This window comes from Polyergus mexicanus, unplaced genomic scaffold (assembly GCF_030449975.1).
Source record: "Polyergus mexicanus isolate NDT 795.1 unplaced genomic scaffold, iyPolMexi1.0 SCAF_7, whole genome shotgun sequence".
Lineage (NCBI taxonomy): Eukaryota > Metazoa > Arthropoda > Insecta > Hymenoptera > Formicidae > Polyergus > Polyergus mexicanus.
In genome coordinates this window covers 4,446,973-4,463,093 of record NW_027223327.1, presented here as the reverse complement: position 1 = coordinate 4,463,093, position 16,121 = coordinate 4,446,973, and the positions used below count along the sequence as shown (strand labels likewise).

The 16,121-nt window shown below is 45.1% G+C and overlaps 1 protein-coding gene across 8 annotated transcripts in view; it reads left to right on the top strand.

The window, feature by feature from the left end:
* The window catches only part of Mam (neurogenic protein mastermind), a 165,472-nt gene that overhangs the window by 83,700 nt on the left and 65,651 nt on the right, over positions 1–16,121 (top strand). For 2 of the 8 annotated variants that reach the window (XM_070299637.1, XM_070299634.1), the window contains exons 1-2: positions 1,593–2,036; positions 2,987–5,593. The exons of 4 other annotated variants lie outside the window; for them this stretch is intronic. In XM_070299637.1, the coding sequence (XP_070155738.1) occupies positions 5,588–5,593 (6 nt within the window). In that variant the 5' untranslated portion in view covers positions 1,593–2,036; positions 2,987–5,587. Of the gene's footprint in view, positions 1–1,592; positions 2,067–2,986; positions 5,594–16,121 lie in introns of those variants that run through there. 2 more of the 8 variants (XM_070299636.1, XM_070299635.1) reach the window with 2 other exon arrangements.

The following is a 16,121-nucleotide window of genomic DNA, read 5'->3' as shown; positions in this document are numbered from 1 at the left end:
AGCGCCTTGCATCCTGCGGTACACCTCGTCGTTTAATTATCTATTGACAAATAATCGCCTTTCTCTATTGGTTACATTAGCATAAAGTGGCCGCGCAGCCGTAGTAATCGCGCGTGTCGCGGTTAATCACGCGCGTGTTGCGCAATTGGAAGCTTATCTCGAATACGCGCATGCGTATGGCGGAAACGTCCAGACGAAAACTTCATATCACGGCGCGTCTCCCTCTCTCTCTCTCTCTCCTTTTTTCTTTTTCTCAATCATCTACGTATATCCTTCATATACATATATTTCTTTAATCTCTCATTCTCTTATTTCGCAACAACGACGACATGTCGGTATCTTTCCCCGATGCGTGAGAGCCACTGGTTAATTCACGGCATGCATCGTCCGCGTTGCATCTCGGAATCGTCGAGTCGGATGAGCACCACTGGGACGGATTTGTAGTAAGCGTAAGCAGAAGAGGAGCGGTGGTACAGATGCGTCCTCGCCGCACTCGGCCGCACTCGGCCGCGCGCGCTGGCGCGCGGGTCCGCGCCCGCTTCCGCGCGATCTCCCCCCGCCCCGATTGAATCCCGGCGTACTGCGAAGCCGCCGCGCGATGACGCAACGGCCAAGGAGGGGAGGAGGTTGTTGGAAGTATGTGTATATACGGGCGCGATGTCGCGCGAATGCGCCTGTGTAGAAGCTCCGGCGCGGTCAGCTGCGCGGGAGGCCTTTAAGTCGCTCTTGCGACTATCTCGCTTTCCGCGGGTCTTTTCTTTCTTTCTTTTTTCTCTCTCTCTCCCTCTCTCGATTGTCTCTAGAATTTTTTAAAGACGATGTTGCGTTAATATCGTTCGAGTATTTACTTTTAGATTCTTCTGAACTTAATTGTATTGGAGGAATGCGTTGATATTGTCATATTTGTCAATTTAATTATTTCTTTGATAAACGCTACTGCAAAGAATATGGGGGTGGGGGGCGGGGGGCGGGGGCGGGGGAGATGCGACGAGAAACGGGTGAAGCAAGAATTTTAATTTTTATTTTGATACTCGGATCGTTTTTAAAATTTATTTAAAAAAAAAATCATCTTTTTCTCTTCTGTAATATCGAAATTAACAAGGAAATTAGCGCTCCTAAGCGATATTAGGGGAACGATAACGACAACTTAAGTGATTAAAACAGCGTTCTTAGTAACACCGACTGTTTCGCATCGTACTATCAGAGCGATATACACCGGTCGTACGCAGTTACGGTACACCCACGATAGTTAAAGCGAGGAGGAGAGTTCCCCGGAGGGACGACGGGGGCGGGAGGCGGGGGGGGGGGAGTCTATAAGGTTCGTTCTAGAAGTCGTAGTGTCGGGTGGCGTCGGGCACACGGCCTCGACTGCCTCGACTGCCGATCAGAACGAGTCAGGCGCGGCGGAGACTCCGTGTCGAAGTGCCTCGAATCGGTCTTGCGAGAGAGGACGAGCCGAGTCGAGCTCGACCGAACGTAGCCGACGAACGCGTCTCTCGCGTGCCTCCCCGCGAGAGAGTTAGGCCAGGTCCTCCCAGCGGTCGGTCGCGACGCACGTAGTCAGTGGCTGACGACTTCTCGGGGCGTCAGGTTCTATGTATCGAGGGGGGGGGGGGGTCCGTTGTCGCTTCGCGTCTCTTGGTCTTGCCACGTGCGTAGCGCGGAGACAAGCCCCCACGCGGGAGCGTTGCCGACGAGACGCGTCGCGAGATGTAGCTCTGTAACCCGACAATTTTGACTTTTCACGAGAGATCGATCTCTTGACAGATGCGATCACGTGGAGAACAGATAGTTAATGAAATTTAAAACGAGAGCGAGAACAATTCGGTGAGAATCGTGTCTATCGATGTCTATCAGTTCTTTCACTGATCGTCAGTGAATTACTCGTCGTGGACGGATGGTATATCCTCTTCAGATAATAACATTGATTCGGTGAACGCTGACGAATGAATTGTTACGACAAAACTTAACCGAAGGTTATTGACATCGCGAGCGAAATGAATCTTCGATAAAATCTGACAGTTCTCAAATGTGACGTATGTAATCGTCGATAAAACTTTGACAAGGTGTGTAAATTTTTTTTTTTTTTTTTTTTTAACATTCGAGAACGAGAGCAGAACGATGTTAAAATTTGTCGCAATAACTTGATGTACTTATCGTTACCGGGACTTTCGTTAGCAACTCTTATCGATACTACGAGAATAATCTGATCGCGTGTAACGTAAATATTATGAATGCACGGATCTCTCGATCGAGCGAATCGATTTCAAATTATCATGCCGGCGCATCGTGAATAATACAGCGTCGTTGTAATCGCATGACAGCCTTGAATGACACGCGCGGGAAAACTACGGAACGAAATCTCGACGTAAGGCTATTGCCTCAAGTATAACGAAAGCGAAATTTTAAAGCAAACGAGAATAATACGACGCGAGATAACATCGAAAACGAAGAGAGAAACATTCAACTTAAAAGATGACAAGGAGTGTTCTCCTGTGTTCCTTGTGAACGAGTAACGAGAAACGAAGAAACGAGAGAGAGAGAGAGAGAGAGAGAGAGAGAATGACAGACGGGAAGAAACGCGCGGTGGAAGAAAACGGAAACGCGGAGAGGGGGAGGGAGATATAGAGATTTCTGGGCACGCGCACTCCACCTGCTAGCGTGTAGTGGCACGCGCCATACTCACCCCCTCCTCCCTGCCACCCCCGTCATCACTCACGCTGCACCCCTCTATCTCTCTTTCTTTGCCCACCCCATCCATTCTCCCGTTTCTCTCTCTCTCTCTCTCTCGCCCTCGCGCCCTCCTGGCCCTACCGCCGTGTTCGTCGCCGCTTTTCTCCCCCCTCTCCCGCGGGAATCCCCTCCCGTGTTCCTCTCTCACGCGTGCCGTGGCCACGAAGAGACCGGGACGCGCGGGAGTCAATCGCTCGCGGTCTTCGACAGGGCGAGCATCCAAGGTCCTTGCACTCCTCTCTTCCCTTCTCAGTGTACTTGAGTTTGCGAACGTTTGCCAAGTCTCTCTCTCTCTCTCTCTCTCTCTCGGCCTATTGAACTAACATCGGTGACAATCTCGGCGAGAAGAACGTTCTTCCCCTTTTCTCGCGGCGACCTCGCATCGTGTATATCGCCACAGCTGAGATAGAGAGTCAGAGAAAGAGGAAGGAGAGGGGCAGGGCGACAGGAAGATTAGGCAGTCGTGAATGACGTTATTCGGAATTTCTCGCCCCGGCATTCGTGCCGTGATTCGCGAGTGGACGGAGTGCACAAGTGCTCCTCGATGGATTATACACGGCTGATACCGTGATAGTGCTCGCGTTTCGCTCGTTTCGTTAAAGGGACGTAGCCGATTATCCTGCACGACGCTCGTTGGGCGTCGAGGGGCCGAGACGCCGCACGACGAGAGTCGTCAACCGATGTTTGCGTATGAAAGAATCCGGTCGCCTACCTCCGTCCCATCCTCCTTCTGCTGTGCGTCTGCTGCGAGGGGGGAGACGCGCGCGATCTCTGTACTGTAAACCGAGCGAGCAAAGAGGAAACGGAGAGAAGGACGACGACGACGACGAGGACGACAACGACAACGACAACGACAACGACGAGGAGAGCAGCCGTACGAGCGAGACGCGCGAGGAAAACACGAACGGGACAACATACACGTTGGGGGCGACGAAAGGCGGGAAAGAAGAAGACGCGTGAGAAGAAGGCAGGAAACGGAAAAGAGCGGGGTTCACGATAGAGAGGGGGAAGCGACGCGTGCTTAAACGCGTCGTTCCTTCTATCGTCAGACGAAAATAGTCTCGCGAGACTAAGGTAGGCGCGAACACCGACGAACGAACGAAACATCGACGACAAAGGAGGGGAGGGCGAACAAGAATGCGAGGCCGGTATAACAGTCCGTCGCGTTTCGTGCTGTGCGACGAACGGTGATTGGAGTCAACGACGATTCTCTCAGCGATTAGTGTGAGAGAGAGAGAGAGAGAGAAAACTTACGCTGAACGCGAATTGTCAGCAGTTTTCTGGTAGCGTGGCGACGGTGTGGCGGTTTTTCCCTTCGCCGCGGGAGAGTTGACGTTTGACGTGCGAGCGATCAGCTGTTCGTCGAAGCGCGCGAGAAGCCCACGCGTGACGAGAATCGTGCGAGAATCGAGAATCCGCGCCGCGTATTCCGCGTCGCCGTTCAGAAAACCACCTGTTGACGATTAACGAGGGAAAATCGAAGCGCGCGCGGTCGCGCTTCGTCGCGATTTCCTTCGTTCCTTGCGTTCGTCCTTTCCCACGCTCGTTCGTAGACGTCGAGAAACGACGTTGTCAAGGGATCGTTTTCTGGAACGAAAGCGTGCGCGATACGAGACGATAGCGCGCAAGCGTCGCTAGGGAACCGCGCGTATCTTCTTGGCAGATTGTCTTGTCAGAAGAACGAGAATTGTACGTGAATTCGTTAAGATTGTTTTTGTTTAAAAGTATTCTTCAAAAAACAAACTGTGGATAAACCCGTCGTTTTCTCTCTCTTTTTTTTTCTTTTTCTTTTTTTCCAGAAAATGTAAATTTTTATTAAAAGAATCTCTGCGTGATAAATTGTTTTTTCGAGAAATTATTAAAATACGCGAGACTGTATATCGCACGTTGCAGAGAGACGCTTAAACGATCGCATCGCGTCAATCGTTTTTCACAGCCGGTCTTATTATCGTCGATCAGATTATGTATCTGTCGCCGACTCTACGTGAGAATTCCAGTGCAGAGGTCAGGGAATAATTAGAACGATACGCGACGTATATACAAACACATACACATATATACGTGAGCAAGGTCGAAAGAAGTTTTTGAGAGTGTTCTTTCGAAAAGAATTCTCCGAGACGCACGTATATGGAAATAACTCTTGACGCGTTAATGCATATCGACAGTGATAGCTAGTCAAATTGTTAGATGGGCATTATATATATATACGTTTGACGAACGATCGATAGAAAATTGACGCTGCGTGTACGTACCGAGAATTTGAACGAGGTACGAAAGACTCGAGTGACATTCAGCGGCACGGACGTTAATTAAGTAAAGGCTCCCCGATGCGGTTTATCGCGCATTTTTCGCGAGTGTTCGAGAGTGTCGTTTAGCTCTCGTTCGATGTCATCGAGATAACGGTATAATCGAATCAAAGGCGCGAGCGAGCGAGCGAGCGAAACTCGGGACAAGTGTATTGTTCGTTTGCGCGGACATACGTTTCTCTCTCAAATAACGTTGACTTTTGACAGCCATTCGCGACAGTTTGCGATTATTCGAGAATATTTAACGGAGATCGGACGTTCCGATAACGCGAGAAAGAACAGTGACCGCGTATCGTTGTAAATGAGTGAAAGGAAGATGACATTCAAGTTTCGTTGATATCTACGATCGCCAGGAAAAAGTGTCTCTCGACAAGCGTTTTCAAAGCAGATAGCATTCTGCTGCGTTGAAACTACGACACCGAGAACGCAGGAGACTTTGGAGGGGCATGGTAGGCCCCCCTCAGCCAGGGCCCCAGGCCCGGGTGGCCTCTCTATGAAAAGAAATCTTCCTTCTACCGCGTCGTTCATGCGACGATAAACTACCTGGAATGATGGTATGTGTTTGCTTTTTAAATATTAGAATTTATATTTGACATGTGTAGCGAATATGAACATATATCGGCAAATAAATAGGAAAAAATATTTAATTATCATCTTCCTCAGAATCAAAAAAATGCATTTTATTGCTGATCTTACAGTTTATGTCGATCTTTGTCGATCAATGTTTGTTTTTACGACTGTATATCGCGTCGGGCGTTTCGATATTAGACTAGAACGAATATTTATTTATGACAGGAAGAAGAAGACGTCTTAAAGATTTGCGATATTTCGCGTTCTCGCGTTCGTTTCCTGTCCGTCTTCCTCTTTCACAGATGCAAAGAAATATCGAAAACCGGAAACTGCTGTCCGTCGTAGCTGTATTACGCACCGTACAGAGAGAGAGAGAGGGGGGGGGCCCCCGCTGTCCACACAGGTGCATCCGTACCATAAGTTTGCATTGCAACACCGCGCGCGCGACTCCCTGCCAGCTGAATGACAGGAGAGATGAAGAGAGCGTTTGTTATTTCGATGAGCGTTTATTCACAATCGTTGTAACATTGCCACTTTGAAATTACGTTCCGACACTCGAGAGCTCTCGAGATCGAGTATCATATTTTCGTTTACGCATCACGCTCGATCGCTTCTATTATCTCGCCTACTTAATCGATTCGTAATAGCGAATAGCGAATAAATTGGATCAAATCGGAGAAAGTTTTGCGACAGCTGGGACGATACGAGATCAATCGTTTCCCGGCGATCGAGATGAATTGAAGCGAATAAAAATGATTCACTCTCTCAATTTCGTTCACTCGTCATTTATTATATCGCTTGCATCTTTCGACTTTTTTTTTTTTTTTTTTTTTTGTTGAGATAATTGAAATTCTCTTTTTACGAAGCTGTATTTAATTAGACAATCGTTTCGCAAAAATTACCGCGTGTCAAAATCACGATCAGCCAAAATAAAGGATTAGAAAAATGACATTCTGCGTGCTGCCGCGTTTTCTCGCGATGTTGAGAAATCAGCAGTCACGATTTAACGGCATCGAGAAACGGCGAATGTTTAAATATCGCGATATCGTAAATTTGATAATATCGTACGAGACGAATAACGCGAGTTTGAGGAGGCCGCGGGTCCTCCTCGCGTAACGAGAGAGAAAGAGAGAACTAATTTTGTTCGTCGCCCGGTTAAACTTAACGTTGTTGGTTCTCGAACATGGGAGAGTCTCTCGCTCGCGGGAACGCCCTAGGGAGAGAGCCTGCACGCGCACACGTAGAGGACAATAGATTGACCGTCGTGTATCTAACGGCATTCTGGCGGTCGGACGGCCGATAATAGGGGAATCCCATTGCGCGCGGCTCGCGGACATTCCGCGCGCTCTCTCTCCCTCTGTCCCTGATGCGCACCGGTTCCGTTGCACTAATGACCGGTTCGCGATCCGGGGCGTGTTAGTCGACGGAATCGGCGAGTCGTATATAGCGGCGTGTCGTACCGTTCCTCCGCGTCCTCCGCTATTTTTCTATAGCCTTCCACGACCGCAAACGTCGTCGCTTCCTCGCCGATTTGTTTCTCGTTTCTACGACCATTGTCAATCGCGATGTACAGGCGTACGTGTCATAGTTTGAAAATATTGACACGCAACAAGTTTAAGGCCAAAACTTTACAGAATCATCTTTTCGTATTGACGGAAATTAATCGATGTTCGTGAATTGTGTCATTATAAAATTCTCAATTTTATATATTGATATTTAATATTAAAATACAGGGTGTCCCATTTTAATCTCCTCAGGCAAATATCTCAAAAACCAAGCCCGGAAGAGAAAAATGTTTCGGACAAAAGTTGTTTGGTTTCGAGGGGGCCATAAGATGGTACCATTGGTTTGACCTTGGAAAATCATTTGAAGGTCACGTGAAGGTCAACTTTAAAATCTTGAATGGAAATCTCCATTTTTTATTTAGTATTCTTGTAGCTGACATCGAGAGCTTTGCAAAACACTATAATAAAGTATTAAGAACTTTTTGAGTTATTTTATATTTTAATCTGACATATCTTGATATAAAAAATAAAATATTTCGTAAAATATTCAGTTTTCGATAATCTTACCGTAATACTTTTATGTACAGAATAATGAGACAAATTAATTAGTGCCAAAAAAAAAATAATTGTTTAAAAAGATACATTGTAAATAATTTTCTTAAAAACAATTTTTTTTTTTTTATACTAATTAATTTGTCTCATTATTCTGTACATAGAAGTATTACGGTAAAATTATCGAAAACTGAATATTTTACGAAATATTTTATTCTTGATATCAAAATATGTCAGATTAAACTATAAAATAACTCAAAAAGTACTCAATGAAAAAATACTTTATTATAGTGTTTTGGAAAGTTCTCGATGTCAGCTACAAGAATACTAAATAAAAAATGGGGATTTCCATTTAAGATTTTAAAGTTGACCTTCACATGACCTTCAAATGATTTTCCAAGGTCAAATCATTGTCACCGTCTCATGGCCGCCTCGAAACCAAACAACTTTTGTCCGAAACATTTTTCTCTTTCGGGCTTGTTTTTTGAGATATTTGCCCGAGGAGATTAAAATGGGACACTCTGTATATCAAAAAATATATATACGTTATATAATTATTGGAAACTTGTATGTTGGAACTTGCGAATGCTAATTGAATTCTGAGTAAAAACGCAACGTGAAAATCTCTTCGGCGCGTTCCGTTATCTTCCGCGTTTCACCGACGAGTCAAAATTAGTCTAGCGATATTAACGTAACTGTGCTTTCAGTGTTGCCCGCTGGATTCTAGTTCATAGTTATTATCTGTGTAAAGCTAGCTCGCGCTTAGTGGCCAATCTATATTACAATGTTCATCGTGAGAGATCTCTTCGCTTATGTTATTTCTTAAATACCGTTCGCGATTTTCAGCCAAAAAATAAACTAATTCATAATTTAGTCAGTTCATCAAATTCTAGCAAAAAACAGCACGCGCGTCGCAATTATTTTTACGCTACGCGCAAGTAAAATTTACGTTACTCCAAACATATTGTATTTTAAAGTTGTAAATATCTCAGAATTAATCAATTTTATGAGTTGTATCACATTCGCGAATCTTGGATCGAAAAAAAATCGTATCTCGACACGCGAATTAAGGGCGAAGGATTAAATTTGCGGGCGAGATGGCAGCATCCCGTTTTCTCTGGCGTGTCATAACAGGGGATTAAGCCTCGCACGGACGATCGGCTTCATGGCTGCACGTCGGAATTATTTATATACCACTTGATTACGCGCCGCGCGCGCTTCTTCGAGCCTCGCCGAAGCGAACAGCGGAAACACAAACGAGCCGACAGAGAGAGAGAGAGAGGGGGGGGGGGACAGGGACAGGGACAGGGACAGGGACAGGGACAGGGACAGGGACAGGGACAGGGACAGGGACAGGGACAGGGACAGGGACAGGGACAGGGACAGGGACAGGGACAGGGACAGGGACAGGGACAGGGACAGGGACAGGGACAGGGACAGGGACAGGGACAGGGACAGGGACAGGGACAGGGACAGGGACAGGGAGAGAGAGAGAGAGAGAGAGAGAGAGAGAGAGAGAGAGAGAGAGAGAGAGAGAGAGAGAGAGAGAGAGAGAGACGGAACGGATTGTGCGAGGAGATTGTGCATTTCCTCTCCGAGTCACATCGTCTTGGTGAGCGCGGATATTTCGCTCTATCGACGATCGATGACGACACCGCAGCCAGCAGCGTTGTACATACACGCTCGGTCGTTATCGGCGATGTCAGGAGCGCGATAACGAGGACGACAATTGGCGTACGAAAGGCGTAATGACATTGAGGAAAGTCGGGGCGCGTATCTATCTTTCTCGTTCACTCTCTGCTCGAACGATGACACGAGTATTGGACACGATACGAATTTCAGGTCGTTCTTGGGATCATCTTTTAATAGAAAAATTGAAATTTCAATCTGCGCCGTCGTCGCGCAGATTTGATCGAGATTCAATCCGGTTCGTTTATGTTAAAAATTAAGGAAAATTGAAAAATAATTATAAGATTCTCAATAAAATTGTTAACATTGAATATTCGCAGGTAAATTAAATATCTGTACTTTATATTTAACACTGGTCATTATACTTTGAATCGAAGGAGAGAAGACCGTCGACTAACATTTGCAGCTGGTTCGCGTTACTTTACGACAGAAATAGAGCGTGTTGCCAAACAAGCAACGGATCCGCCGGTTAACCGCGATAAATTTATTTTCGCGGCGAATAGTTGCTTCGGAATTGAAACAACGTCCAGATTAACGCGCCTATTATCGATATTATTATTACGTCCTCGGTTAAGGTCGGTATCGTCGAGGAAACTGAGATCGCTTCTGTCAATCATTCTTAGACTTATTATAAGGTCGCAATCGTGTGCTATTCTACGATCGATTTTGGCTGGTACGATTTACGTCAATCGTACACGGTACAATCGTTACAACGATTCGTCTTGATTCCACGTGCGTGGCGTTTTCGAAAAGAAGCGCGTGTCTTCGAAATTCTCGATCTCGATCTCGATCGCAAAAATACTCGCTCGATGATCTCGGGTACACTTTAAATGGGAATCCGCTCCCACCCCCTTCCCCCTCTTTTTCTTTCTCTCTCTCTCTCTCTCTCTCTCTCTCTCTGCGATTCTGTCGATAGTCTTTTGTGGGTGTCTGTAAAAGATATATTTAGCTGCGCATCGAAGAGAGAGAGAGAGAGAGAGAAACGAAGATGGTCGATGCAATGGCGGGAAAGGAAAGAGAGAGCCTAAGAGGGAGGGATAACCGCGGAGAGAGAGAGAGAGAGAGAGAGAGAGAGAGGAGCCATCCGAAATAATCATGATTCGTGACTCGCGCGTATTAATGTTATCGTACTGCTCGGATACGCGACGGACGTGCATTGGCGACAGCATTATTCACGGCTGTCTTTCTTCTTCTTTCGCGCGAAGGCATACTTTTTTTCCTGCTTCACAGCTATGACAGTACGCGTCGATTCCTTTATCTTTTCTCTTGCGGGATTGTATATCGCCTTTTATCTTTATGCATCTCTCTATACCAAATTTTTTATCACAATTCTATACGTTCTAATCAAAATCCTAATTTTCATGGAATATTATTACGAATACCATATACGTTTCTCTTTGGCTTTTCTATTTTGCGCGACCACCGGTGTCGTGTCGTTCAGGAGAGTCGCTGAATGCACAGATTATTAATTAAAAAATTGAAAGGTTAATTTTTTTTAGAAAAAGGGGGGACTGTTGTTGTATCGATGCGCGCGCGCAATTCGCCACGAGAAACACGCGCACGGTTTATGACGCGATAAACCTTCGCGTTTCTCAACTAATTTTCCAGCGTGACGAAAAGTCGTTCCGGCCATGAATTCACGCGCGCCCATGCCCAGAAATATCGCCCGCGCGCGCGCGCGAGAATTTCTGCTTTCAGTTTTCTGGACTTTGACCATGCCGCTCCGCTCTCGCTCTCGTCCGGTAACGGAGAGAGATATTTCGAGGGGAAGAAAAGCGAGAGAAAGTGGCGATCGTGCACCTTCCTTTCGACGGCTTTCGCGATAGCTGCCATTTTCACGGAGATCGACCGAATTCCATTATTCGCGCGCGTCTTCGGCGCATCTCGTTCACGCATTATCGCCGTTTATATTTATATAAAAGGCTTCGGAATTATCGCTCCCCTATTTCGAATCTCTCGGACTCTCGTAGAATATTTCCCGGAAATTGTTATTTCATCGCAAAGATATCGAGCGTTAAATTTTCGAACGAGGTCTCATTTTCGGATGGAAACATAATGGATGTCGACAAAACAGAAGATTTTAGATTTTTTTTTCCACCCCCCTAATATTTGAAGAAAAATTTATACAATCAATTTTTTGATCAAATGTAGGAAAAGTGTAAGACGGAAGAAAATTAATCGAAAACATGTTGGTATATCTACGATATATATAATCTTACCTTTTCTCATTGTCAGTGTGTGTGAAATCTATTTATATCGCAAGGTATTTATACAATATATACATATACGATACATCCGTTTTTAATACAAATTATGGAATAATAATATAATAAATATAATAATAAATAATTTTCCAAATTTTTTTTCGTCTTGGCAAAATATATGTTCGCGACTTTTTGAAAATTCGCGAACATTTCAAGCAAAATGTTGTAAAAGATCTTCTTTCTCTTTTAGCATTCTTCGACATTTGAATTTATTAAAATAATGACGACCATAAACTTTTCATGCGACCAAGTCCTAGAGAGAATAATCGTACAATATCCTCGCGCTATGCGTTGTCGATCTGTCACGGGCCGCTGGACGACATCTCGGTTCGCGCGCGGCAAGCGCGTTAAAGCGGCAGCTCGTCTTTAAATCAAATCGAGAGCGGTCGCGGTGCGATGCGATGCGATTCGCCATATAGCTGGCGCGGAGTCGTAAAGACGCATTATTGGCTCTCTTTCTCTCCGTGCCGTTCCATCTCCATTTTCTCTCTCCTTCGCGAAACTTGTAGGTGACGAGAGGGGTGCAATAGAAACGGGTTGCGCGAGGGTGCGGGCTTGCGAGAGAACGAGGTAGAAGAGGCGATTGCCGGAGAAAGAGGGGAAGGTGGAGAGAGGTGGTGGATGGACGAGAAACTCGTTCTCATGGTGAGGGGGGCTCTCGGCAAGGCAGGTTCGCCTTTCCTTCTCGCTAGGACTTGAGCCGAGAGTAGGAAGAAGAGAGAGGAGGCGAAAGAGGGTTATACGGTTCGGAGCAAGGGGTAGAGAAAGAGAGAGAGAGAGAGGGGAAGAGGGAAGGAGAGAGGGCGGGAAGAGGGTCGTCGAGCTTGCGGAGGAGAGTGGAGGACGCGTAAAACCTCCGGCCGCAGATCGATAGGAAGGTCGGAGGTGTGTCGTGTCTGTTAGACTTTGGCCTGAACTCGCTCGCGTTCTCGGCTACGTATACCGAGTCCGCGCGTATCGCTCGCGCTATGTCGCCCCCCCCCCCCACCCGCTTTTACCCTTCACGGGGATATCCATTCGGCACGACGTGGGAGATCGACGATTGAGTTTGGCTAATTCGCGGCTAGTCGATACTTTTCTCGATACTTCCACCTGGCGATTATCCAAAACGCTCTAGCCAGTAGTCGCGACGCGATTCTCTTTGATAGACCTTGCCTTGCCTCGACGATTCTCCGGACTTTTTATTAACGATCCGTCCTTTAAAAACGGCGACGATTATGAAAAGTTTGAAAAAATTAAATTTTTTTCAGATAGATTTTTTTTATATTAGGTGTACAACTTTGCTTCCGCCGTTTTTTTTCCCCCCCCAAATTCGAGGCTTTATTGTAAAAAAACTGGTTATACATTTATGATTCAAAGTATTGTCCACTCCCAATGATCGTGCCAATTCTTTTTGACTTTGACTCGAGTCTTCATTAAGTAATGCCTCCAATTCTGCATCTTCGAAAACCCTCTCTCTTCCACCGCTATGCCCGGTCTTCGACGGTGAAAATCACCGTTCTTGAAGCGTCGAAAGCACTCGCGACACGTTCTTTCGCTAATAGCGGCTTCACCATAAGTATTTGAGAGCATTCGATGAGCCTCAGCCGCAGATTTCTTCATATTGAAGCAGAGAATTAAAACCTTTCGCAAATGACGAGAATTTGGCACGTAAACTGACATTTTCAATCGAGAATAACTTTATGATGCTGACACAAATGGACTAATGTTTCTATGGGGTTATGTTGACAGACGCCCAAGTTTATCGCATGACGTCTACGATCTATTTATTTCGACCACTACTTACCGCTAAAGCCATCTATAGGAAAACGGCGGACGCAAAGTTGTTGTACACTTAATATCTTAAGTCGAATGGATTTTAAAAAGAAATACTACACACTCAGAATAAAAATTATTATGCGAAACAGTCTATAGGTGGATAAATTCAAGGATCACGTATTGCTTGACGTACCAGACGCCACAAGTTTCGAAATCGATAATCAAGCATGCGACTTGGATTGTTTGCGTCATCGTAAGACAATAATAATTATAGATACCTATACGTAGTGTTGTCTGGTCGAGTTATATCCTTAGTACGGCTTCCGTAATACCTAATCGATAATATCGCTAGGTGTATTCTTGTATTTCTTTCTCGACCACCCCGATGCGGCTTAAGCGGCATTACCTACATTCCGCAACAATAAATCGAGCAAGAAAAAAAGATCTAGACTCGTTTAGAAAATATTCATTTCCATTCGTAATTTATCCGTCTTTGTTTTCTTTTCAACGAAATCGGTTCATCAGCGATTAATCAATCAGACATTAATTCAAGATGACATCCGTCTAATCTATGATTCAATATCTCTTTCTGCATTTTCGCATTGTCGATTAATTATTTTTATATTGTAAAAATATTGTTCCTTCTTAATTTTTTTCTTAATTTCTCCGATCAAGAACGCATGATCTCTCGAGATCGGGCCGTGCATTACGAATGGTAATACGGAGGATTCGTATCGAGCTGTATCGGGAATGCCGCCGTAACGGGAAATACGGCTGTAAATCATACACACCGCTGCTCTTTTGCAATTAAATCGCAACTCGCGTGCGCTCATTTTGAGCGAAGGGAAACGTATCACCCGCGAGGGCAGCTGTTGTAAATCACGGAGAGTTAATAAAGCCTCCGCGTGATGCCACCGTGCGCTTTCTCGTTCCGTGGAGACGCCTTCGCTTTGACGGTGAGAAAATTTGACAGGATCTCCAAAAAAGGATGGAATTGTAAATTATTGTCGAAGCGACGGATTAAAGTGTGTTTCGAAAACGACGCGTGCGATAGGTAAATGTATAGATATATTCGTATATCGCGTATCGCAATAAATGATACAAGCTTCATACACGATGACATGTGTAATTACCATGCAGAAATGAGTGTAAATTTCACATAAATTCAATTATTGGATGATTGCATAAGTTCGTAGCCGATTTTCATAGATGGCATTAAGTTACTGCATGGCGGAGTTCTATTGTTTTCGTGTGGTAATTGTTGCTTACACCGAATACATGACGTTGTCTTATGTCAATTTAGCGTCAGACATTGTTCAGATAAGTCCATTTGTGCATAAGAGAAATCATTAAAAATGGAGAACGAAAGGTGCATTTGCGGCATGTAACGCTATATGAATTTCGGAAAGGCGTGAGTGTTGGGATTGCACAAAAAAATATTCAAAGCGTTTATTTGGACCGCGCTCCTGCTCTCCGAACAGTCAAAAAGTGGTTTGGCAGATCTCGAAATGGTGATTTCAACATGGAGGATCAACCCCCCGCTCTGGACGGCCTTCTGGCATCGATGATGACATTGTGCATGCCTTAGTGGAAAGAAACCCAAGGATTACAACTGAGGATATTGCTGAGAGGCTGAACATCGATAATTCAACCGCTTTTCGTCATTTAAAAAAGCTTGGATACATTTCCAAGCTTGATACGTGGGTGCCGCATCTCCTGACTGAAAGGAATAAGCTGCAGGAAAACTGCAGGAGTCGCAATGGGAAATTCTGCAGCACCCGCCATATTCTCCAGATATTGCGCCTTCAGATTTTTATCTGTTCCGGTCTTCGCGGAATAGTTTAAATGGCAAAAATCTCAATTCCGAGGAAGTTGTCGAAAAGCACCTTACAAACTTTTTTCAAGAAAAACCAAGTTCTTTCTTCAAAAATGGAATCGACAAGCTTATAGATGGTTGGAAAATCATTGTAGAAAAGAATGGAGACTATATAATTGATTAATAAAAGTGTTATCTCTAAAATATAATCTATTGAAGTTTATATTTAAATCGGGCACGAACTTATGCAATCACCCAATATATTAAAATCTCATCAGCATTACACTTGTACGTATTATGTACCTTACTGTATTATATTTCTAAATATTGTTGACATTGTTATATATCGACGAGCGATCGAAATAGATAAGAAGCAAGACACATTCTGCCTTGGTTATAGAGAGACAAGACCAGACAGTCTAGTTGGGGCTGTTCGCGTATCGATCGTTTCGCAAACTTTTCACGAGACCCGTAACAAAGACTTAAAGACAACTCTCGCGTCAGGCAAGTTGATTCTCGAGGGTAAAGTTCATCGAGATCAAGTCAATGATTCCATCCTCCTTCACGTTCGGATCATTCCCCCTTCCTCCGTCCTGCGCGCACGCGTCACGATTTTAATGCACCCTCTAAGAAGTCGACGTGCGAATGTAAACGTTCTCTTTCAACACGAGCGAAAATCAGTCGCGGGGTGGGGGGGGGGCGAAGGGGGTCGAAGGGATCGATATCTCGCGGCAACGCGTCCCAAAAGTCGGTCTTGTACAGGGTTTGTACGGATTGTACAGGGTGTCGCAATCTAAGTGTGTCGGCATTGCTTCTGTTTCTTCCTAGAAAAGCGATTGGCCGTCCTTTACTGGCGGACAAAGTATTGTATATATCGAAACTGTGTCACGTGACATAGCGTAAGTGGCGTAAGCGATCTGTCGTTGAA